The 25,248-nt window shown below is 41.8% G+C and overlaps 1 protein-coding gene across 3 annotated transcripts in view; it reads left to right on the top strand.

Moving 5' to 3' along the window:
* The window catches only part of HTT (huntingtin), a 169,122-nt gene that overhangs the window by 41,301 nt on the left and 102,573 nt on the right, over positions 1-25,248 (top strand). For 2 of the 3 annotated variants that reach the window (XR_002730577.1, XM_023206822.1), the window contains exons 7-21: positions 1,563-1,704; positions 2,349-2,527; positions 7,715-7,919; positions 9,377-9,424; positions 12,677-12,757; positions 14,373-14,713; positions 16,998-17,121; positions 17,380-17,498; positions 18,362-18,473; positions 18,713-18,850; positions 19,639-19,797; positions 19,891-19,988; positions 21,473-21,612; positions 23,009-23,072; positions 23,333-23,433. Coding sequence is in view for 2 of the 3 variants with exons in the window: in XM_023206822.1 (XP_023062590.1) it covers positions 1,563-1,704; positions 2,349-2,527; positions 7,715-7,919; positions 9,377-9,424; positions 12,677-12,757; positions 14,373-14,713; positions 16,998-17,121; positions 17,380-17,498; positions 18,362-18,473; positions 18,713-18,850; positions 19,639-19,797; positions 19,891-19,988; positions 21,473-21,612; positions 23,009-23,072; positions 23,333-23,433 (2,051 nt within the window). In the remaining variant the exon portion in view is untranslated. The remainder of the gene's footprint in view (positions 1-1,562; positions 1,705-2,348; positions 2,528-7,714; positions 7,920-9,376; positions 9,425-12,676; positions 12,758-14,372; positions 14,714-16,997; positions 17,122-17,379; positions 17,499-18,361; positions 18,474-18,712; positions 18,851-19,638; positions 19,798-19,890; positions 19,989-21,472; positions 21,613-23,008; positions 23,073-23,332; positions 23,434-25,248) is intronic. The other variant, XM_023206823.1, reaches the window with a different exon arrangement.

The raw sequence follows: 25,248 nt of genomic DNA, 5'->3' as shown, positions 1-25,248 counted from the left end.
GATCTCAGCTCACTGCAAGCTCCGCCTCCCGGGTTCACGCCATTCTCCTGCCTCAGCCTCCTGGGTAGCTGGGACTACAGGCGCCCGCCACCTCGCCCGGCTAGTTTTTTGTATTTTTTAGTAGAGACGGGGTTTCACTGTGTTAGCCAGGATGGTCTCGATCTCCTGACCTTGTGATCCACCCGTCTCGGCCTCCCAAAGTGCTGGGATTACAGGCTTGAGCCACCGCGCCCGGCCCCGAAGTAGTTTTTTAAGATGTGAATATCTTTTCTTGCAGCTAAAAAAATTTGTCAGAGATAATTCTACTTTATTCTCCAGGTGGTTTTTCAGGGAGAAATTGGAGGCAGTAAGCCACTGGGGGAGTCCTGTGGCTCAGTGGGGCGGGGGGGAGGTGTGGCTGGAGTGGGGAGAAGTCCTGTGGCTGGGGTGGGGGGCAGTCCTGTGGCTGGGGTGGGGGAGTCCTGTGGCTCGGTGGGTGAAGGGGGGAGCTGTGGCTGGGGTGGGGAAAAGTCCTGTGGTTGGCGTGGGAGGAAGTCCTGTGGCTGGGGTGGGGGAGTCCTGTGGCTCGGTGGGTGGAGGGGGGAGCTGTGGCTGGGGTGGGGAGAAGTCCTGTGGCTGGGGTGGGGGAGTCCTGTGGCTGGCATCTCATCATGTACCTAACAGTATCCAGAGGTCTCGTGTAAATTCCCTGGGAGTCGATAAGCCTCTGAGAAACAGAGGATGCTAACCATGCTGTGGCAGAGAAACTTGTTATAAATCAGATGTCCGTTACTAGTTTACTGCTTGTTTGCCTAGGCATAGCTCCGACAGGGTCCCCAACTCATAGTGATTGCTCAGTGCATGCTGAACAATGAATGGAATCAAGTCATGGCTCAGAGCATAGTTTTGAATAATGGGGAATGGATGTTCCTAAGTAACATAGTCACCAAGATACTGCGACTAGATGGGTCACCCCTTTTCAGTTTTAGGATATTTTTATCAAGATTTAAATGGTCATTAGAATTATAGCAGTTTCTCCTTTGGATTGTCCTAGAGGCCCAGTGAGAAAGTATTCCCTAATTTCTCAGGAGAACAGTTGTGGGTAGCGTGCTGTCATGTCCAGTTAAATTGCAGATGTTTCCGGTTGAAGATGTTCCAGTCCTGAGAACTTTGTGACATTAGCAGGACTTTTACAAGCCATCTCTTAGGGTGGGGCATTACTGTAGTTGGCTGGTACTCTTTTCTCCTTAACTTTGTCATTTGTTGATTTTTTTTTTTAATTGTCCCCAAATACTGTGGGCAGAGTGTATCTAGAATTGAGGCCTCCACCCCTGCAGAGAGGACATGGATGCTGAGCAGTCCCCTGAGTGAAGATTATAAAGAAGCAAATAGAGTACACGTGTCTGTGAACTGCTCTTGAGTGTCCCAAATTCGGGGTACTTCAGTTCAGCTATAGGAAAAGCCTCAAACTGTTTATACTTTGCAAGAATTGGAAACTTCTAATTCAAGTTAAGTTTTATGGAATGCATGGTAAGCTTCATAGAAGCTTCATCTTTTATCTGCTTGGACTTTTGCTTCTATAGGTTTTGTTAAAGGCCTTCATAGCAAACCTGAAGTCAAGCTCCCCCACCATTCGGCGGACAGCTGCTGGATCAGCAGTGAGCATCTGCCAGCACTCAAGAAGGACACAGTATTTCTATAGCTGGCTACTAAATGTGCTCTTAGGTAAGGTGGAGGCATACGAGTGGAAGGGTCTCCAGCATGTACTCATGATAGACCTTTGAAATAATTAAAATCAGATGATCCCTCAGCTTCTAGACCAGGCTATTTGGCACTGGTTGACTGAATGTGAACTGCATTGGGGCTGCTGTGAGCACGCATGGGTCTCTGTGACCCTGCAGATGCAGCCATGCCCAGGGACACCTAGCTGGGCAGTGGGTGTGGGCTGGTGTGAGCCCTGCCTGTCACCCAGGGCCTGGTCCTCCATCTGTGCCGGCCCTGACTACAGTGAGTCTGTGAGGCTTGAGACTGTGCCTCAGGTCCCTGTGGGTTCTCTGTAGTCAGTTGACAGTTTCTCCTATTGTTTGGGTAACTGTGGAAATGAACACTGGCAAGTGCTGAAGTGAGCACTGGACTCGTGATATGAAATAATGACCTGACTTTCAAAGGCAGTGAGGCTCACTGGAAAGGACCCTGCTAAGCCAGGGATATGGGTATGTAGCCACTCCCAGTGGGCCTCATGGTGTACTCGTTCACGGTCATGTTTGTGCCATATTGATCTCTCAGGATCTCTTCTTTTTTAACAAATTAAGCAGGGAATCTGCAAACAGTGAGTTGGATGTTAAGATATCTTGCTGCCGCCCCCACAGGCTTACTGGTTCCTGTCGAGGAGGAACACTCCACCCTGCTGATTCTTGGCGTGCTGCTCACCCTGAGGTATTTGGTGCCCTTGCTGCAGCAGCAGGTCAAGGATACAAGCCTGAAAGGCAGCTTTGGAGTGACACGGAAAGAAATGGAGGTCTCTCCTTCTGCAGAGCAGCTTGTCCAGGTAGGAGCACAGGGTTTACTCTAGGCCCTGCATGTGAACAACTGACATTCGAAGAACTGATTACTTTGGAAGAGAAGCGGCAGAACCGAGGGTTAGAGGTGTGGACTCTGGAGCTGTGCTGCTCGGTTCCAACCCTAGGTGCTGACCTCTAGCTGCCTTCCCTCTGTATGTCATTGTCACTGTGAGTCAGATGCAGGTGATGCTTCTTCAGGTGCCACTCTGTTTCTAAAACCAGAGGTCACTATATGTGTTCATCCACCCAGTAAATACTGATTGAGCACCCACTGTGTGCTCGGCTCTGGGGTAGGTGCTGGGGATCCCGTGGTGAGTATTTCCGCTGCAGCCTCTGCCCCGTGGAGCCTGTGGCCGGGTGCACTGGTCGAGGCAGGGTGGTATGCCCCCTCAGGGAGGTGGGGACGTGGTCCTTTGGGGTGTCAGAACAAAATGTTGGAACTTCTCTTTCCAATGCAGAGAAACCCTGCAGTAATTCTAAAGTACTGTGATTGGCAGTTGACTTCAGTTCTTTGTAGCATGCTTACTCAGGTTATTTTCACTAACTGTGTAACAATGCAGCCTCATTTTAAGCAATTGGATTTTTTGAACTTTACTTAAAATGTTAGGTCAGGGTTTTTATTGTGCTTAATATGTGCCATTTAGCTAAATTTTGTAGGATAAAAAATTGTAGGTGACTTAAAATGATTCTTGCATAGAATCATGAATTGAAGATAATGCTAATAATTTAAGCACTGAGTTAGGTAGTGTTTGTGAAGTGCTTAGAATGCTTCCTGGCACATGTGAAGGCCATGTAAGTACTGCTTATTGATAAGCAGCTGAGCAAGAGTGAACTCTAAGAAAGTATTGGGACTGAGAGTTCTATTCCAACCAGCTGCCCTTTGGTTATTTTACAGAATAAAAGCAGAGTCTCATGGGATATGACATTTAATTATATTTCCTTCACGAAAAACACTGCTGAATATTTTGTTGAGTAAAAAGGGTGTAGCCATGGTAATAATACATTTAAAATATAGTTTATTTCATCTTTACCTTACCTGGTTTTTTTTTTTTTTTAGCTGGCTTTATATTGAGAATTCCATACATGCAAAAGTATCAAGTCATGACCAGTTACATTTCATTTATAATCCTACTTCTCCCTTTTTTTTTTTTTTATTATTTGGAAGCAAACTGAAATCTTCCTCTTACTTCATCTATAAGTATTTCAGTATCTCTATAGATGAGGACTCTTTTTTATTTTTAAAACTTAATGATGGTCAGGCGCAGTGGCTCATGCCTGTAGTCCCAGAACTTTGGGAGGCCAAGGCGGGCAGATCACTTGAGGCTAGGAGTTTGAGACCAGCCTGGGAAACATGGTGAAACCCCAAGTCTTTAAAAAAAAAAAAAAAAATCAGCCAAGTGTGGTGTGCATGCCTGTAGTCCCAGCTACTTGGGAGGCTGAGATGGGAGGATCACATGAGCCTGGAAGGTCGAGGCTGTAGTGAGCCATGATTGTACCACTGCACTCCAGCCTGGTTGATGGAGCAAGATTCTGTCTCAAAAAAACAAAACGAAACTCCAAAACAATGTCACAAAACAGTGCCATTGTTAGACCTGAAAATATTAAACATTTCCTACATCAAATACCCACTAACTCATTGTCAATTTTTCTCTCTACTCTTTTGGAATCAGCATATAAATAAAATTGGTTGATAAGGATTGTACATCTCTTTGATCAACTGGTTCCCCTCCATCCGAATTTTTTTTTCCCCTTAGAGTTCATTTATTGAGAAACCAGATTATTTGTCTTCTAAATTTTCCTGTGGTCTGATATACTGCTTACATCTCCATTGTGTAAATTAACACCTTTTTCTGTTCTCTGTATTTCCTGTACATCAATAATTGGAGGAAAAGCCTTGTCAGATTTAGTGTATATTTTATATCTGAGTTCAGTATTTCTTATATAATATTTTAAGGTAAGTATACTCTTTTAAAAAGTGTTGAGACTATATGCTCAATTTTTTTTAACAGATGCTTTTGAAAAGGCTGCTTGATCATAAAAGTTTAGAGACCATTGATCTGTTGGGAGAAGCAAATAATTACGAAACAGTTTAGCAAGGTTAAGTTGCACATGGTAGGGCCTGGAGAGGTTCAGTCATGAGCCATCACTTACGGGCACGTGGAATCTGACCCGGTACGGAGAGCTGGGAGAAGACAGGAGCTTTATAGACAGAAAATGTGGTCTTTGCCAAGTCCCAGGAGTGAAAGAGTGAGAGAATGCTCATAGCACATGAGTGTGGGTGCATAGACAGAGCAACGGTGGGTCCTGAAAAGGCCTCCAGGCTTTCTCATAGATTAGCAAGAGTACTGGTTATGGAGGTTAGAAGGAGGTCGAAACTGTGTTAAATTGGGATTGCAGTAATCCTGGAAGGACAGGGATAGAGGGTGAAGGGGAAAAAAGGGTATGGATGTGAGACCTAATTGCTGATTTTCTTAATACCTTTCTCCAAAGTAAATAAATGATATGGCACATTTTTGAACTAGTAAACTCTAGATATGATGATGTGTATAACATATCTTACTCCATCTTCTTTTGACTAATAACTGTTCTTAATTAAATTACCGTGAGATGTTCAATTCAGCAAATGTAGTTTGGCTAACCATATTTAATTAGAATTTAATATAATTCTAGGCCTGGCCAAACTATTAAGCAAGTGTGGGCAAAATACTGATAATTTTAGATATGCAGGAGCTCAGTTTGCTTTCCATGTGTGCTTTTTGAAAAAGAAATAAATTGAAAAATAGAGGAAGCCCTGAAATCCAAGAAACGAAGTCTCTCACTTAGGCATGCAATAGAAACAATTCTAGGGTGATTGTTGTTCGGCGTGTAGTTCATGTTAGAAACCATTCTTCTTGAATAAATAGTATGCTTAAGAAAGTGGGCAGAGGGAAGGCGTATGCATATATTATTAACAAGGAGGGAGAAAAAGGCAATTAGTAACCATCCATAGGAGAGCCAGCAAGATTTATAAAGGAAATTCGTGATCCAAGTATGAAGCAAAATAAGATGCATAATAAATTTTAAGCAAGTAATAGATTACAGTAAGAGAACCCATTTGACCATTAATCTTGGGGCATTCTCTTTCAAATGACATGGAGTAGTAATGAAATGTTTCTTTCTTTCTGAGTCTAGGTTATTGTGACTGGACTCAGAAAGAAAGATTTCATTATTGCAGTGAATAACATTTTTGAACATTATTCATAAATTATGCAGTGAATAACATGAACACATGATACATAAGATACATATTGTTAATTTTTAATTAAGTTTTCAGCTCAGCTTCTAGGCAGGGAACATTAAATGTAAATAGCGTTACCTAGTAGCATGTAAATGGAAATCTCCATAGTATGAAAGCAGTGCTGTTGCCAACAGAATTTAGGAGGTGACAGATGAGGTGAAGGAAATGTGGGTACTGATTTCCTTATTACATTGAGAGGAGCCAGGAGATTCTTTGTTCAAAATAGATGGCTTAAGAAGTCAAGGTATAAGCTGATTACCTAGAGCAGGTACCCACAAATGTTTTGTGTAAAGGGCCAGATAGTAAATATGTTCAGTCTTGCAGGCCATTCCAAGTCTGTGGCAACTAGTCCCCACTATCTTTGTAGCACGAAAGCAGCCACAGGCAGCCCATAAATGTGGCTGTGTTCCAGTGAAACTTGATGTACAAAAGCAGGTGTGGGCCAGACCTGACCTGTGCACCGTAGTTTGATGACCTGGGATTCAGGGGTATAGAAGTTACCATCAGAGGAGCTGAAAGTGAGACTTTTTACTTTATACTCTTCTACACTGTCTGATTTTTTAAAAAAGAAACATATGTATTTTATAATACTGAAGATAGGGTTGGCAAATAGCAAATAAAAATACAGGATGCCAGTGAAATTAGAACTTCAGATAAATTATGAGTAATTTTATAATGTAAGTATATTCCAAATCATGTGGGACATACTTACACTACAAAATTATTTGTTGTTTGTTTACAATTTAAATTTAACTGGGTGCCCTTGTATTTTATCTGGCAACTCTAATTAAAGGGAAAAAGAATAAATTCATTATGTTCATATAATGTGATATAGCAGGGGTCCCCAGCCCCCACGCTGCGGAGTGGTACTGGTCCATGGCCTGTTAGGAGCCAGGCTGCCCAGCAGGAGGTGAGCAGCAGGTGAGCTGGCATTCCCACCTGAGCTCCGCCTCCTGTCAGGTCAGTGGCACCATTTGATTCTCATAGTGCAAACCCTATTGTGAACAGCACATGTAAGGGATCTAGGTTGTATGCTCCTTATGAGAGTCTACTGCCTGATGATCTGAGGTAGAACAGTCTCATCTTGAAACCATCCCCTGGCCCTGTAGAAAAATTGTCTCCCATGAAACCAGTCTCTGGTGCCAGAAAGGTTGGGGAGCACTGTGATATAGTATTGAAAGTGCTGATAAATATGGCATACTGCCTTTTTTTTGAGGTGGAGTCTCGCTCTGTCACCCAGGCTGGAGTGCAGTGGCCGGATCTCAGCTTACTGCAAGCTCCGCCTCCCAGGTTTACGCCATTCTCCTGCTTCAGTCTCCCGAGTAGCTGGGACTACAGGCACCCGCCACCTTGCCTGGCTAGTTTTTTGTATTTTTTTAGTAGAGATGGGGTTTCACCGTGTTCGCCAGGCTGGTCTCGATCTCCTGACCTCGTGATCCACCCGTCTTGGCCTCCCAAAGTGCTGGGATTACAGGCGTGAGCCACCGCGCCCGGCCTGGCATACTGCCTTTAAAATGTCTGGTAGCTCTTTCTCAGTGGCACTCATAATAGTGTTTTTTGATTTTTAAATGTGTGTCAAGCTAACTCTTCCCTCAGTGTATGCTGGACTTTATTTTCCCTTTCCTAGTCACCAGTTTTGGGAAATAGAGATCTTCATTCTCATGCTGCTTCTCTAGTGGAAGTGCTCCATTTATTTTTAAGGAATGAATATAACAATGAAAAAATCATGGAAGGTAAGGATCACATTGGTAGAAGTGATAGGGAAATATTTAGGGGGAGAAATTAAGGTGTAAACTTTGCCAACGAAGTCCTGTTAAAAAAAAAAAAAAAAAAAAAGTTAAGCTTAGGATGCATTTTATAAACTCTGACCAGAACACCTGTGTTTCTCTGTTTCTAGGTTTATGAACTGACGTTACATCATACACAGCACCAAGACCACAATGTTGTGACCGGAGCCCTGGAGCTGTTGCAGCAGCTCTTCAGAACGCCTCCCCCCGAGCTTCTGCAAGCCCTGACCACAGTGGGGGGCGTTGGGCAGCTCACCGCTACTAAGGAGGAGTCTGGTGGCCGAAGCCGTAGTGGGAGTATTGTGGAACTTATAGGCAAGTTATTAGTAAGGTCTACTCTTACAGTTAACTTTTCAGTGATACTAGTTACCCTCTATTGATGATGGGCCTGCCCTGTGCTAAGCAGTCTGCATTGCATCTTCCTTGCCAAAACTTATAATACAGATTTCATCTTTATTTTATAAAAAGGGGAGTTGGACTGGGTGTGATGGCTCAAGCCTGAAATTTCAGCACTTTGGAAGGATCACTTCAGCCCAGGAGTTTGAGACAGCCTGGCCAAGTGAGACCCTGTCTCTCCAAAAAAAAAAAAAAAAAAACTGGGCATGGTGGCACGTGCCTGTAGTCCCAGCTGCTTTGGAGGCTGAGGTGGTAGGATTGCTTAAGCCCAAAATGTTGAGGCTGCAGTGAGTTGTGATGGCAGCTGCACTGCAGCCTGGTGACAGAACAAGATGCTGTCTCAACAAAATTTAAAAATCAGAGAATTAAAGTTTAGAAGGTTAGGTGGCAAAATGAGGCCACACATTTAAAGCCCCTCCTCCTGATTCTTTCTCTACCTTGACTGCCTCCTGTGGCGTTTCAGTTGCTGAGAAATGAAAACAGTAGGGAAAATAGTTCTAGGATCCTTGTGTTAATTTGCCAGAAATGGCAACTGTAAGTCGTCAGAGGGATCTGAGAGTTCCTTCCTGGCCCGACTTTAGAAAATCCCTCTGTCCCCAGCTCTGTGTCTGCCTCCACTGCCCAGTCGGCTCCTCTCCATGTGCTTGGGGCTGGGCCCTGTCCCACCATGCAGTGCTGCCCTGGAGCAGTGAGCTTAGTGGGTCCTTTCTGGCATGAGAGCTGCCTTTGGGAGCTGGAGTGGATGGGAATCTCTGAATCCCAGCCTCTACCACTGGGTCTGGTGCCTAGCAGGCTATGGATAAGCTTTTGCCGACTCTGGCCTCTCCTAGGCCACTGCAGCGTGGTTGGTGTAGTACACTGCGTGTGCAGCGTGGCCTTTACTCACAGCGTCCACATTAGAGAGAATCTGACTGAAGTCTCGTTTCTGCCTCGTGTGAGCATAAATGTTTGCCAGAACCGTGAGCAGGAAATATTAATCTGCCTTGTTTCCTGTCCTTTACACTGAAGAATCTTTTTCTGTGTGGAATGCATGCCTTACAAATAATGAGTGGAAATACTCATCGCTAATGAAAAGTTATACTTGTTAGTCTACCAAATAATCTGAGATTTCTAATACTTTTAATTTGGCTTTTAAAATGCAATTTATCTTAGCTTTTTTGACTTCTTAGGTCATATCTTTAGAACTATATATTTGAATGTTAATGTAATTTTCATATTGAAATTAAAATGTTGAACTGTGATGTTAAGTGCTTCCTGTGGAAATACGTTCACATTTTCTCTAGTTTTAAAGTTGAATCAAGCTGTTTGAAGATTTTCACATTTCTTCTAGATTTTATCAGCTTGTTACTTTATCTGTCACTTTCTGTGATTGACAGCTGGAGGGGGTTCCTCATGCAGCCCTGTCCTTTCAAGAAAGCAAAAAGGTGATTATTTCAGAAATCGGAGTCTTGTGTTGAATCTTACTGATTTCTTTGTATTTCTGTAATGTAATGTATCTTGTATTTCTTGTAATACTGTATTGGACTCTATGTATGTATATATCTTCTCAGTGGAGTGATTATATGTGTGAATGTTGCTGGAATCTGATAACCAGGCCTGAATAGTTTTATAGGGTGGCTTTTAACAATTACTTTCGTATCAGAATTGCTTTGTCATAAATTTTGAATGCATCATAAATTTCTAATGTTCGGGGTCAGCAGACTTTTTCTGTAAAGGGACAGAGTGTAAACATCTTAGCTTTATGGGCCATATGGTCTCTTTTGCAGCCATTCAGCTCTACCCTGTGGCAGGAATGCAGTTGTAGACAATACACGAGCTACTGGCCAGCTATGTTCCAGTAGAACTTTACTTACAGAAACAGGCAGGCTGTAGTTTGCCCATACCTGCCTTAGGGAATGTGTTGTTATATTTTATGAAATTAACTTATCTTCCCAGTGAATTTTGTTTAGTATTAGTCAGGAATATTATTAAGTAGCTTCTTTTTCAGCCTGGGCAACGTCATGAGACCCAGTTTCTACCAAAACAAGACCAAACAAAAAAATCAGCCAGGCATGGTGGCATGTGCCTGTAGCCTCAGCTGCTCAGGAGGCTGAGGCAAGAGGATTTTGTATTGAGCCCAGGAGTTTGAGGTCACAGTGATCTGTGATCATGCCACTGCACTCCAGCCTGGGCAACAGAATGAGACCTCGTGTCGTTAAAAAAAACAAAAAAAAAGTTTCCTTTGTTGGGCTATTTTAATTTGGACCTGGCTATCATTTTTCAGCCATATCTAACCTTGTGCATATCAGAATGTCCTGATAAAGCTTAACTTTTATTAAAGTGTTTCTGATAGTTTTGGTACATATTATCTTTTGCAGTGCCAGTTATTTTCTTCTCCAGTGGGGATTTGCATAGGAAAACAATTGCTGTCACTTTCTATTTTGAAATCTTAAAAGACTGATCCTTTTTTGTGTCATGATTTGAGTGTTTAATTGAGAGCCTAATGCCTAATATTATTTGCAGTATTGAATGGGATCTTAACACGAATAACATTCTAGCCTTCATTGAATTAAGTAAACATTTCTTGAAAGAACTTGGAATCTATAATAGTTGGGTCATCACATTATGAGATACTTAATCAAGTTTGAGATTTTAGTGAAACGTTGTTGAAAAGCCAAAAGGATTCTAGGAAAAATTAATCTCTATATTCTTGAATTAGGAGAGATTTTCGGACCTGTGACTAAGTTACTCTGACACTTCTTTGTTTCTTAGTCACTCTTTCCAGTGGCAGTGAAAAAGAAGATGACTGGTTCACATTGTTGAGATTAGTTTATCCTCTTCTGGCTAGGACATGGGATATATCCTGTCTCTTTTAAGCCTTTTTGGTATTTTTTCCCCCATTTAGAGCTGTGTCTTCAAACTGTTTTGCTATAGCTGGAAAATCCTTTTTTTAAGTGAAATCTGCCCAAATTTTTTTTTTTTTTTTGAGATAGAGTCTCGCTCTGTCACCCAGGCTGGAGTGCAGTAGCCGGATCTCAGCTCACTGCAAGCTTCGCCTCCCGGGTTGACGCCATTCTCCTGCCTCAGCCTCCCGAGTAGCTGGGACTACAGGTACAGGTGCCCACCACCTCGCCCGGCTAGTTTTTTGTATTTTTTAATAGAGACGGGGTTTCACCGTGTTAGCCAGGATGGTCTCAATCTCCTGACCTCGTGATCCGCCCGTCTCAGCCTCCCAAAGTGCTGGGATTACAGGCTTGAGCCACCGCACCCGGCCAATCTGCCCAAATTTTAAGACAGATGAAAGTAGAGCTGTGTTGGATATAGGATTAGGGTGCAAGTGGCATGGGTGTCCTGGAGCCTCTCTTCTGAGGGCAGCCTAGCGCTTGTGCCTTCGAGGAAATTACCCTGGGGATGGCTCTGTGGAACATATTTGCAAACCACTGATTTGGAAGATAGAGATGGCTTTTGTTAAGATCTGAATTCACCTTTTTGGCATTTAATTTGATTTCTCAAGGTAAAGAACTTAGTTTGTAATAAAGTTTCCTATTATTTAGTAGATAGGCCAAGTTGCTGTGTTAATTTAACCTAGATTTTGGGTTTCCTTTGCTAATTTTTTTCACCTTTAATGTCACATCATTGTAAGTTTGTGGAAGTTATCATACTTCTGATTTATTCTTTGAAGAACAGAAATTACAAATTTCTAATAATTATTTTGATAGTGTCATTTAATGACATTAATATGTAATGTAGGCCGGGCGCGGTGGCTCAAGCCTGTAATCCCAGCACTTTGGGAGGCCGAGACGGGCGGATCACGAGGTCAGGAGATCAAGACCATCCTGGCTAACACGGTGAAACCCCGTCTCTACTAAAAAATACAAAAAACTAGCCGGGCGAGGTGGTGGGCGCCTGTAGTCCCAGCTACTCGGGAGGCTGAGGCAGGAGAATGGCGTGAACCCGGGAGGCGGAGCTTGCAGTGAGCTGAGATCCGGCCACTGCACTCCAGCCTGAGCCACAGAGCGAGACTCCGTCTCAAAAAAAAAAAAAAAAATGTAATGTAGCCGCAAAGATTTAATGAGTTCAGTTAAATCATATTAAGACTATTGGTTTCATTTGTTCTCATTAATGTAATTCTGAAGATGAACAATAAAATATATTTTTAGAACTTTCAAGTGAAATATTATTTCATCCTTCCAGATCATATAATGCTTGAGTTCTGATTGTTAATCATAAAGTCAAGAAAATTAAAAGATAATAAAATGAAAGTGACTTTTAGGTATTAGAGTTTTATGTATAAATTCTGGTGTGTCATTGGAGCTATGACATGAATATTTCAAAGGCCAATAGCATTGGGTCTTTACAGTTAAAACTTACTATTTTTAAGTTTAAGTAGTACTATAGATTATTTAATAATCGAAATCAATAAATATTAATTATTAAAATGTTTTGTGGTATACTTTGAGAATCATTGCTTTTAACTTTTTCCATATAGGTTTATTAACTTTAATAGCATTCTAAACATAACATCTCTACATTCTTTGTGTTTAATACTATAGAGGTATAAAAATACTTACATATGATGATAAACCATATTAGAGTAAATTAAATATTCTTATGAGTTTCATTTTAGAGTGCATTTACTTAATTTTGAAATCCTTATTTTTAGCAAACTAAAGGAATGTTGGTACATTATTTACTAGGCAAAGTGCTCTTAGGAGAAGAAGAAGCCTTGGAGGATGACTCTGAATCGAGATCGGATGTCAGCAGCTCTGCCTTTGCAGGTAGTTCTCACTAGTTAGCCACTGGTGTGGACCTTCACTCTCTGCCGTCCACCCCTTGCCTTTCCTGCCCGTCCCCCTGCACCTGGTGGACAGCACAACTGGGGGCAGCAGTAGACCCAGGTTGCTTAAATGGGGGATATTTGGGCTTCTTTCATAATACTCTGAAGCTTGTGTGTCTGTAGTGTTTGCATCATATATTTGCCGTTTTCTGTGGTTTAGACTGTTTTAAAATTTAGGTTTATGCTCCTTAAGCATAGGGCTTTGTGAGTAGGGGATGGCACGTCGAAACATCTTATGAGTTGGATGGGTTATGCTGGGGGTTGGAAATGGGATGAAAAATTGCCTATGGATAGTTTAACTTGAAAGAATCTGCCTTTGTTTACAGATAGTTTTCTTTCTTTTTTTTTTTTTTTTGAGATAGAGTCTCACTCTGTCACCCAGTGCAGATACCCAATGTCACGGGAGTGGAGTGGTGTGCTCTTGGCGCACTGCAACCTCCGCCTTCTGGGTTCCAGCCGTTCTCCTGCCTCAGCCTCCCAAGTAGCTGGGACGACAGGTGCCCGTCACCACACCTAGCTAATTTTTGTATTTTTTGTAGAAACGAGGTTTTACCATGTTGACCAGGCTGCTCTTGAACTCCTGCCTTCAATTGATCCGCCTGCCTCAGCCTCCCACAGTGCTGGGATTACAGGCGTGAGCCACTGTGCCTGGCCAGTTACAGATAGTTATCTAATGAAATTCTCTGTGTACTTTATAAATGATGAGGATTAACTTAAGGTACTAATAACTGGATTATATGAGGGTGGTTTTGGTTGTATAATCCTATCTAAAAGAATATTTTAGCTGGAACTTAAAGTAACACTTAAATATTTAGGGAGGAAAATCTGAATAATTCTAGTAGTAATTATTTATTTACAAAATAAAAATAGATTTTATTTTTGATTCCACAAATTAAACAACAATAAAACATCACAGCGATCTAGACTAGTATAAAGCTCACCCGATTAGCAACCCAGCTGCCCCAGGAGTGACCACTGCCAACAGCTTCCTGTTGACCTTTTTGCCATGATTTCTATATAGTCTTTTTTGTTTTTAAATGGTAATTTAAAAAGTTAACTAGGAAAATGTGTTAGAAGTTTATCTTCCAGGAGAGTAGGACTGGAGTGGAGATCTTGGAAGAAGGCAAGCCCACCCCAGAGAGATGAGTTTACAGTTGTTTCTGACCACTGCTTACTTAGAGGACCTGCATGTCTGTGACCGCCTAGTTTTGTGCCCCTGACTAGGCTGCCCCTTAATTACGAACGTCTTTATGAATTGCCCTAGCCAGGGCTTGGAGTCGTTGGTTAAGAACTTGAACTTCAGTTTTTGCAGTGAAACACCGTTTGAGAATATTACCTTCTGATAAGCCTTATTTTATTAACAGGGGTACTGTAGTGAGAGGCAGTGTGAGTGGTACTTGAAGGATGCACTGCTGTCCTGCATTTCAGTGTCTTCAGGATGCTATGCAGTTAAAACATTTGATGACAGTGGAACTTTTTGTTATTTTGCAAGCCTTTGATTCCATATTGAATGTTTTCTTTCGCCATTTGACAAATGAGTGTGTCTCTGTCTGCAGCCTCAGTGAAGGATGATATCAGTGGAGAGCTGGCTACTTCTTCAGGGGTTTCCACTCCAGGGTCAGCAGGTCACGACATCATCACAGAGCAGCCACGGTCACAGCACACGCTGCAGGCGGACTCAGTGGATCTGGCCAGCTGTGACTTGACAAGCTCTGCCACTGATGGGGATGAGGAGGATATCTTGAGCCACAGCTCCAGCCAGGTCAGCGCCGTCCCATCTGACCCTGCCATGGACCTGAATGATGGGACCCAGGCCTCCTCGCCCATCAGCGACAGCTCCCAGACCACCACCGAAGGGCCTGATTCAGCTGTCACCCCTTCAGACAGTTCTGAAATTGTAAGTGGGCAGAAGGGCCTGCCATCTTTTATTTTTTATTTGAGACAGAGTCTCACTCCATAGTGCAGTGGAGGCTGGGCACAGTGGCTCATGCCTGTAACCTCAGCACTTTGGGAGGCCGAGGTGTGCGGATCACTTGAGGTCAGGTGTTCGAGATCAGCCTGGCCAGCATGGTGAAACCCCGTCTCTACTAAAAATACAAAAATTAGCTGGGTGTGGTGGCACGTGCCTGTAATCCCAGCCATTAGGGAGGCTGAGGCAGGAGAATTGCTTGAGCCCAGGAGGCGGAGGTTGCAGTGAGCTGAGATCGTGACACTGCACTCCAGCCTGGGTGACAGAGCAAGACTCCGTTTCAAAAAAATAAAAATAAAAAAATAAAGTGCAGTAGCACGTTCCCAGCTCACTGCAACTTCTGCCTCCCAGGCTCGAGCGATTCTCCCGCCTTAGCCTCCTGAGTAGCTGGGATTACAGATGGGCACCATCACACCCAGCTAATTTTTGTATTTTTAGTAGAGACGGGGTTTCACCATGTTGGCCAGGCTGGTCTCAAACTCCTGACCTCAAGTGATCCACCCATCTCGGTCTCCTAAAGTATTGGGATTACATTTGTGAGCTACCATGCCCGACCCTACTGTCTGCCATCTTTTGAGCTCTTCCCTGGAGACCCAGACCTGAACCCTCCTGCTTGTTCTCTTCTTGTCTAATACCCGTAATGACAGCACAGCTTAGATCACTAATGGAGAGCTTGGCCTCATCTGATACCTTCACTGAAGGGAACAGCTAAGTGTCTTTTCCATTGAACACTGAGGTAAAAAATTGGAATAGCTGATTATATGAACTCTGCTAAAATTGAGTGCATTTTACATTTTTTAAGGCCTTTTTGGGCCCTGGTTAAATAATTATTTTTAAAAATCCTTAAGGAGCCTATTATAAACAGATCTGTGGTCTTAATGAAATGTGATTAATACTGTGCATTATTTTAAGAACTTTTGGCTTTTCAAAAAACCTTTTACATTTTATAGCAGCATAGGTGTAAGGACCTCTCATCTCTTGAGTTAGTGGACAAGAAACCCTCATGGATAGTCTAATAACGTTTGGTACAAGTCTGTGTTGTTTTATTTTTAGTTTTAAAAACTGTGGTTAAATATGTGTAACATAAAATCTACCTTCTTAACCATTTTTTACGTATACAGCTAATGTCATGGAATCATTGCTACCACCCATCTGTGTAACCTTTTGATCATGTGACACTGAAGCTCTGTTCCCATTGAACTCTATATTCTTCCTTCCCCACCAAGTCCCTGGCAACCACCATTCTTCTTTCTGTCTTCTGAATTTGACTACTTTAGGTTCTCATATACTTTAGGAGTCACACAGTATTTGTTTTACTTAGCATAATGTCCGCAAAGCTCATGCATGTTGTAGCCTGTGTTAGAACTTCCTAATGTTTCAGGCCAAATGCTATTCCATTGTATGGATAGGCCACATTTTGCTTTTCCATTTCTCTGTCCATGGACACTTGTATTGCTTTCATGCTTTAGCTATTGTGAATCGTGCTGTTATGAACATGTGTGTACAGATATCTCCTGGAGACTCTGCTTTCCATTTTTTTGGCTAAATACCCAGAAATGGAGTTGCTTTTACATTTTGATTTTAATTTAAAACATTTATATCATTGAGTGTTTTACTTAATAGTATAATAGTTAGCAAACTTAATAAAATAATATTTTGGTAATAATTTGCTGGTAGTTTTAGAGTCCATTGCTCAGTTTTTTTAGGTCAGTTACACAGGACATTTCAGGTGGACATGGAACAACTTGTGATGTGGAATCATGCCCCAAGCTGATGGCTAAACATATGAAATACCATGCCCTAAATTTAGTAGATTTAGTCTTTGCAGTTTAGGAGATAACCTGTTATATTGTTAGGTTTTTGTCTAAAAGCTTTGTCCTCGTATTTCCAACTTGCTGTAAAATTTGTTTGTGAAGACAAATATTTTTGTATGGGTTTTTTCTTTTTTATGTTAAAAAGAAATGTCCACATTGGAATTTTTTTGGAGTTTTTAGAGCTAATAGAACTTTTCATAATGTAGTGGGAATGAGTGATCAGTAAGCTCTTAGCAGTTTCCATGCACACATTTCTGTGCATTGAAATAAATGACAGATGAGTACATTTGTGTTCTGTGTGTAAAATGTGCTCTTTCCTCGTTGCATTTCCATGTTGGAGGGCTTGTCTCTTGGTGATCACACTTCAAAATTCTCACAGCCCCCCTTGAACCGTTTAGGTGTTAGACGGTACCGACAACCAGTATTTGGGCCTGCAGATTGGACAGCCCCAGGATGAAGATGAGGAAGCCACAGGCGTTCTTCCTGATGCAGCCTCGGAGGCCTTCAGGAACTCTTCCATGGGTATGTGGACCACAGGGGACGCGCTACAAAGTGGTCTTGTATTCAGCCCTGGACATCTTAAGTATATCTTTGCTATCAAGAGGAAATCCTTTGATATTGTTTTCTGAGTTCTGAATAGCTGATGAAAATGACCAATTGAGGAATAATCATACTTTTTCTTGATCTAAATCTTATGCTTTTGAGTTATCTTAGCATAAATGTATAATTGTATTTTAAGTGGAAATTTGTCACTTAATCTTGATTTCTCTGTTTTTAAAGCCCTTCAACAAGCACATTTATTGAAAAACATGAGTCACAGCAGGCAGCCTTCTGACAGCAGTGTTGATAAATTTGTGTTGAGAGATGAAGCTACTGAACCGGGTGATCAAGAAAACAAGGTGAGGGACATAGGCTTGAGACAACTTGGTGTTTCTGAGCTTGTGTGAGGATTTAAAGTCGACCTGGCTACTCTCTACTTTATTGCTTTCCCATCCCTGGGCCTTTAAATTTCCCCTTTAAATACCAGCTCTTCCCGGGCCTGTTGTTTTCCGCCTTTCCAGGTGCTACCCACAGCATTAAGAATTGCCTGAGTTCTGCCTCCTTTGAGAGTGTGCCCCAGAGAAATCTATTCTGTACTGAATGTTTCCTTGTCTGATTTCTTGAACCATTCATTTGATGGCTGCATATGGCCTTGCACCGTTTCATGTTTTGGTTCTGTTGAACTGTTTTAAAAGTCTCTGTTTATATTATCTTTTTACATGTAAATGTAACTGTCTTCACTTTTAATTCCTCGAGGGCAAGGAATAGCCTTTCACAGTTTCTCCCAGCAATCAGAATTACAGCCTTTGGCATCTCCCTCCTACCAGGCCCACTTCCTCTTAGCTTTGGGCTTCCCCAGGCTGTTGCCTTTCCCTGAGTAACTTCTGCTTGTCCTGTAGAAGACCACTCATGCTTTGCTTCCAGAGCAGCCTTTCCTGAATGCCTAGTGTCAGGTGCCTTCTTACTGTGCCCACCCTCCCTGCATGCTGCATTTATCCCCTGCCACAGCCCTGTGACCCTGTGTCCTGCTGCCTCTGACTTGTCGGTTTCTGCTTGGCCATGGTCTCTGTGAGGTCAGGTGTGCACATGAGCACAGACCAGGGCATCTCTTTATCCCTAGCACCCAGTGTAAGTGCTGCTCTAGGACTATTTGTTGAATGAACTAATGCATGAATGTATTGGTTGAGTATGAGACGAACAAGTGTCATTGTCTCTTTTCTAGCCTTGCCGCATCAAAGGTGACATCGGACAGTCCAATGATGATGATTCCGCACCTCTTGTCCATTGTGTCCGCCTTTTATCTGCTTCGTTTTTGCTAACAGGGGGAAAAAATGGTGAGTACAAAAGGGGACATGCAGAGTTGAAGCAATAACTAGGTTTCAGAGGTCAACTTGGTGCCCGTCTATGTACTGTGTGCAGCAGGGGCAGCAGAATCTGAGGATGAGTTTGGTTTTCACTAGCCAAGGGGAAGGGAGGAAATGATGGGAGCAGGTAGGTTATTGGGTCTGGTTTTGTTCATTTGAAAACAATCTGTTGTTTGAGGCTGAAGGTGGTTTGGGTGATTTCTTTGCAGTGCTGGTTCCGGACAGGGATGTGAGGGTCAGCGTGAAGGCCCTGGCCCTCAGCTGTGTGGGAGCAGCTGTGGCCCTCCACCCGGAATCTTTCTTCAGCAAACTCTATAAAGTTCCTCTTGACACCACGGAATACCCTGGTATGTTAAAAGTTCACATCTTATTTTCTCAGATTTAATCATTATTGTAAAAACGATTTCAATATTAACTATTTTAGTTCTAGAGCGGTGATTTGAGTTTGTTTGGGATATTTGACCCACGTTGTAGCTCTTCAGAAAACACATGAATAGTGAAATTCTTTGTTTCATGATTTCTCTTTAGATGAAACCCATAGAGGAAAAAAATAGAAACCTCAGCATGTAAGAGCCAACTTATATACGCATCGGGTTTCAACCTAAAGCACAAATTGTGCATGGTCACGGTGGCGCTGAGTCACACTCAGCCAGGCCAGGCATTCACACTCAGGGTGAGTGGGAACCAGGACTGGCTGAGGCAGCAGTGGACCCGTGTCTCCACCCTGCCCATGCTTATTATGGAGCCTTCTCGCTCTCTCTTTTTCTTTGGGTGAGAGGGTACACTTGTGTTTTTGAATTTATATGAGGTAAGGGTTTATATATAGGGTTTTTTCTAATCTTTTTTTAAGTGGAATCTGGGATTTTAATCAGATTTACTATCTGACAACCTACAATTATAATCCAGAAAGTCTGTGGTATTAAGGACATATTGGCAATATGATGAATCTGTAATCCTTAAATCCTGAAACTTTTTTTTTTTTTAATCACTTAGGGTTATTATAGTGAAGTCATTTCTGAATTTGGATCTTCTCTTCACACCTCTTTTTCTCTTTCCTGAGAATTAAGCTTTTGTTTTGAGTTAGAAAGTTGATAGTAGGAAAATTGTTCCATGACTGGGCAATTTATCTCCACAGAGGAACAATATGTCTCAGATATCTTGAACTACATCGATCATGGAGACCCACAGGTTCGAGGAGCCACTGCCATTCTCTGTGGGACCCTCATCTACTCCATCCTCAGCAGGTCCCGCTTCCACGTGGGAGATTGGATGGGCGCCATTAGAACCCTGACAGGTACTAGCCAGTTTTTCAGCTGTGTTTTTTCTAGATCTCCTTACTAAGGTTTAAGTTTACATGATGATGTTTGTTTCTTGTTCTTCTGGTTAGGAAATACATTTTCTTTGGCGGATTGCATTCCTTTGCTGCGGAAAACACTGAAGGATGAGTCTTCTGTTACTTGCAAGCTGGCTTGTACAGCTGTGAGGGTGAGCATAATCTTCTGTGGAACCATTTCTTCACTTGGTAGACATTTTATCATTGCTACAATTAAAATTGGAGCTTAATAGGAAATATTTCCATACACTCTAAAGCTGTAACCAGTAATATCCACCATGTATTCATCTCTCAGCTTTAGAAAGAAAACATTGCCAGTAAAGTTAATGCTTCATAAACTTCAGTTTAAGTTTTAATTCTCAGAATATTTGTTGAAATAGACCTCTTCCTAAAGGATATATTTAGAAATAACCTATCATTACATGTAAAGTCTGTTGAATGTGCTGGGCACGGTGACTCACGCCTGTAAACTGAGCACTTTGGGAGGCCAAGGTGGAAGGATTGCTTGAGCCCAGGAGTTCAAGACTATGGGCAACATGGTTGATCCTGTCTCTACAGAAAATTAAAAAGAAAAAAAAAAATTAGCTGGGCGTGGTGGTGCATACCTGTAGTGTCAGCTACTCGGGAGGCTGAGGTGGGGGTATTACTTGAGTCCCGGAGATCAAGGCTGCAGTGAGGCGTGGCTGCATCACTGCCCTCTAGCCTGGGCAACAGAGTGAGACTGTCTCAAAAATAATAGTAATAATAATCAGTTGAATTAAAAAAAAAACCAAAAACTACTGTGTTAGGCCCATAGTGTAGTAAGAGTTAAAGTGAGCCTTAGGGATTATTTACTCAACCTCTGTGTTTATATGAAGTGAAATAGCCCCAATTCTTTAAGTGATAGCATGTTGAACCTTTCCATATCAGCTGGCTTGTAAGTCACAACTGGCCAGTCAACAAGAGTCAAAATTAACTAGTAAAAATCAAAGCAAAAAACTTAGAATTGTCAAATTTGTGCGATACCTCCCCCTTTTAAAATGTCATGCCTGACAGTAATTTTTCCCTAGTTTCCAGGTTTTGTTTCAGTCACTTGTGTCTGTCTTGAGCAGAAGGAAGCGTGCTAACAGCTCAATCTGGTGGCTAGCTGGGGGTCTATGTGTCAGCCATGCATGTGATGGTGCCCCTGGGTGCCTGAGGCTGTAGGGGAGGGGTACAGCAGTAGGGGTCTGTTCTGTTCTCCCGTGCCTTGGAGTACATAGTGATATAGTGGGGTGGTCCTTGGTGTAGGTCCCTTGTTCCTACCCTGGGTCTGCGATTTATTTAGAAGCGATGTTGGGGCTGTGCGGCAGGCCCCTTTGTAACTGATCAATGTTTGTGAAGTTGCTGTTTGAGAGTTGAAACCATGACATAAGCAGAAATGGAGGAAAAAAAGAACCAGTTATGTGAAAGGGACACATTCACTTTTAAGCTTGTATTTACTGAGATAAAATACATACCATCAATGTTCTTGAGAGGTATGGGAAAAGTGCAACATCCTGGTTGCAGTTAAACCCAGAACATTGTGTGTTGAAGAATGACAGTTCTCAAACTGTCAAGACGCGGGTACTGAGTGGGACTAACCTGCTGCCCTCTTACCTCGGACCTTGTGTTCCAGCATTGTGTCATGAGTCTCTGCAGCAGCAGCTACAGTGAGTTAGGACTGCAGCTGATCATCGACATGCTGACTCTGAGGAACAGTTCCTATTGGCTGGTGAGGACAGAGCTTCTGGAAACCCTTGCGGAGATCGACTTCAGGTAAGTGAGTCACGTCCATTAGATTTCATGAACTAAGCTCAATTGAAAGTCCTGGAGTCACTTGCTTTAAGGAATGATGCTATCAAGTACCCTGTCCATCAGAAATCTGAGTGGTTTAGGTAGATGACAGTGATTTTCTCCTCCCAGTGGCTTTTTGCTGAACTTTGCCCTATGCATGTATTTTATTTTATTTTATTATTTATTTAGAGACATGAGCTTGCTCTTTTGCCCAGGCTTAGATGCAGTAGCACAGTCATAGCTCACTGCAGGACTTGAATGGTCCTCCTGCCTCAGCCTCCCGGTTAGCTAGGACAATAGGTGTGTGCCATCACACTGGCTAATATTTTATTTTTTTTAGAAATGGGGTCTTGCTGTGTTGCCCAGGCTGGTCTCAAACTCCTGGGCTCGATTGATCCTCCAATCTTGGCCTCTCAAAGTGCTGGGATTACAGGCATAAGCCGCTATGCCTGGCCTAGAATTTTAAAAGATAAATAGAAGAGTAGTTTTTTTTTTGTTTTGTTTTGTTTTTTGTTTTTTGTTTTTTGTTTTGGATAGTCCTAGTCATTTAAGTGTTCTGGATAGTAGGAATAAAAGAGCTTAGGATTTTTCATCTTTGTCTTAAACTTTTTAAAAAATGTAACTTATGTTAATTCTGCTTGTTTAAAAAGAATATACTCATCATTATACTGAACCTAGGTAAGACAACTGGTTTATATTTTGTTCCAATTAAAAAATGTGAGCTGTGGTTGCAGTGAGCCGAGATCGTGGCCATTGCACTTCAGCCTGGCGATGGAGCGAGACTTCGTCTCAAAAAAAAAAAAAAAACAAAAAAAAAAAAACGTGAGCTGTGTTGGAACTTTCATTTTCTGAGAGTAAAGTTTTGGCAGGAGAAGTTTTCTGTCAGTACTTTATTTTAGAAGGGAAATTTTTATAATTCAGGTGTTTTTTTTTTCCCCCCAACCCACCTTTTATAGAGCCCTTGTGGGTTATTTAATCCTTAGAATGTTTATAAATCTGGGACTGTTCTTGGCTCCACCCACAGATAGGGACGCTGAGCATGCGTGAGTGGGCAGCAAGATAGCAGGTTATGGAGGGCCCAGCTTGCCCCTTCTGTGGTTTGAGCCAATTCTGTACGGGACTTACAGAGTCTTTTGAAATAGTATTTAGTTTGAAGAAAAAGAAAAACAGTTTACTGAGTACTGTCTTCTTGAGTCTGGAGTTGTGAGAGGAATGCCACCTCTATTTATTTAAAGCCATTAGCCTTTTCTGTTGTCTTGAGTAAGTGCTGCCCAAGGGCTTTCCAAGGCACCTGACTGAGCCTGCTCTGAAGCAAGCTGGCAGTAAGTGTTTACTGAGTAACTAAATGATTTCATTGTTAAATGTGCTCTTTCGTTAGGCTGGTGAGCTTCTTGGAGGCCAAAGCAGAAAACTTACACAGAGGGGCTCATCATTATACAGGGGTAAGCGGCTTATTTTTGTGAGATGCTGTTTTACCTTCAAGGAGGTGAAAGTGAGGCTTTCCTTGTGGAATTTCTCTAAATGCATTCGTCATGTTTTAGATCTGTTTATTTCACAGTTTATATCATGAAAGTTATAATTGTGTCATATGGATTTAAGTCTAGCAATGTTGAGTTCTTTCTCACTAGCTTTCCAAAATATCTTACCTAAAATTTAGTCAAATACAAGATTATGTTTATTTTTATTATCCTTCTCTCTAAAGCTTTTAAAACTGCAAGAACGAGTGCTCAATAATGTTGTCATCCATTTGCTTGGGGATGAAGACCCCAGGGTGCGACATGTTGCTGCAGCATCATTAATTAGGTATTTACCAGTATTTTATCTCTTTTACTTTTTTGGTTGAAGTACTAAAAGGTATGAGAATGGAAAGAGAGGGAAGAATTCAAAGGATGTAGAGCAGTATTCCTGAATCTGAGCTCATTTCAGCTATTCTGTTCTTAAACTATCAAGAAAAAAAAAATCCAAAAAAGTCTAAAATTATAATTAAAAAAACAAAATACTAACCATCCATTATAAAAAGTAATGCATTTTCATTGTAAAAATTTTGGACTATAGAGAATGGCACTAAAAAGAAAAAAAACCACCTTCAATTCTGCTACCACCTGGAAGTAATCACTGTTAATATTTTGCTGTATACTTTTTATGAGTTTCTTATTCAAAATGGGGTCAAAATTACATGCAATTGTGTAACCTGACAATTTTCACTTAATATTTTATTAGCATTTTTCTGTTATCTTATGAAACAGTAATTTTAGTTATGGGTCATTGTTTTACTATGTGGTTGTGATAAAATTTTACATTAATTTTTTTGGCAGTTAACTATTGTACATAAACGTTTGTGTATAATTTTCTTTTTCCGAGAATTCCTGGAAGTTGAGTTAGCAGCCCAGGCTTTGAATTTGTTTTTTTGTTTTTTCTTTTTTTTTGAGGCAGAGTCTTGCTCATTTGCCCAAGCGCTATCTCGGCTCACTGCAACCTCCACCTCCCGGGTGCAAGCTATTCTCCTGCCTCAGCCTCCCGAGTAGCTGGGATTACAGGTGCATGCCACCACACCCAGCTAATTTTTGTATTTTTAGTAGAGACAGGGTTTCACCATATTGGCCAGGCTGGTCTCAAACTCCTGACCCCATGATCCACCTGCCTCGGCCTCCCAAAGTGCTGGGATTACAGGTGTGAACCACCGTGCCTGGCCAGGCTTTGAATTTAAAACAAATTTTCTAATAGCTTTATGGCAGTATAATTTACATTTCTTGAGACCTACTCATTTTGAGTGTATTGTAAACTTCGATTTTATCACATTTCTATCACCCCAAAGGTCCTTGGGCCCATTGCAGTAACCTCCGGTTCCTGCCCCCACTCCTAGGCAGCCACTCATCTATTTTCTGTCCCTTAAGATTTGTGTTTTTGTCAGGCACGGTGGTTCATGCCTGTACTCCCAGCACTTTGGGAGGCCAAGGTGGGTGGATCTCTTGAGGTTAGGAGTTCAAGACCAGCCTGGCCAACATGGTGAAACCCTGTCTGTACTAAAAATACAAAAATTAGTCAGGTGTGGTGGCGTGCACCTGTAATCCCAGCTACTTGGGAAGCTGAGGCAGGAGAATCACTTGAACCTGGGAGGCGAACTTTGCAGTGAGCAGAGATCGTGCCACTGCATTCCAGCCTGGGCAGCAGAGAGAGACTCTGTCTGAAAACAGATTTGTATTTTCTGGACATTTTATAGAACTGGGGTCATAATATAAATGGACTTTTGCATTTGGCTTCTTTTACTTAATTTTGAGATTGGTTCTTGTTGTAGTATGTATCGGTAGTTTGTTCATTTTTATTGGTGAGAGTATTATATAAATACCATATTTTATCTATCCATCAGATGGATATTATTGAGTTCATGTTTTGGCCAATTTATGAATTATGGTACTGTGAACATTTGTCTACAAGATTTTGTATAGGCATGTTTTCATTTCTCGAGTAGATAACCTAGAAGTGGATTTTTAAATAATTTTTGGTACTTACTGTGAAACTGCTCTTCAGAAACATACCATCGTTCATCCTTCCTTTCTTCTCTTTCTTGTCCCTTTCTTTCTTTCTTTCTTTCTTTCTTTCTTTCTTTCTTTCTTTCTT

The sequence above is a fragment of the Piliocolobus tephrosceles genome, chromosome 3, assembly GCF_002776525.5.
Source record: "Piliocolobus tephrosceles isolate RC106 chromosome 3, ASM277652v3, whole genome shotgun sequence".
NCBI lineage: Eukaryota > Metazoa > Chordata > Mammalia > Primates > Cercopithecidae > Piliocolobus > Piliocolobus tephrosceles.
Note: the sequence above shows the minus strand (reverse complement) of the source record. Positions and strands in the feature narration are given on the sequence as shown.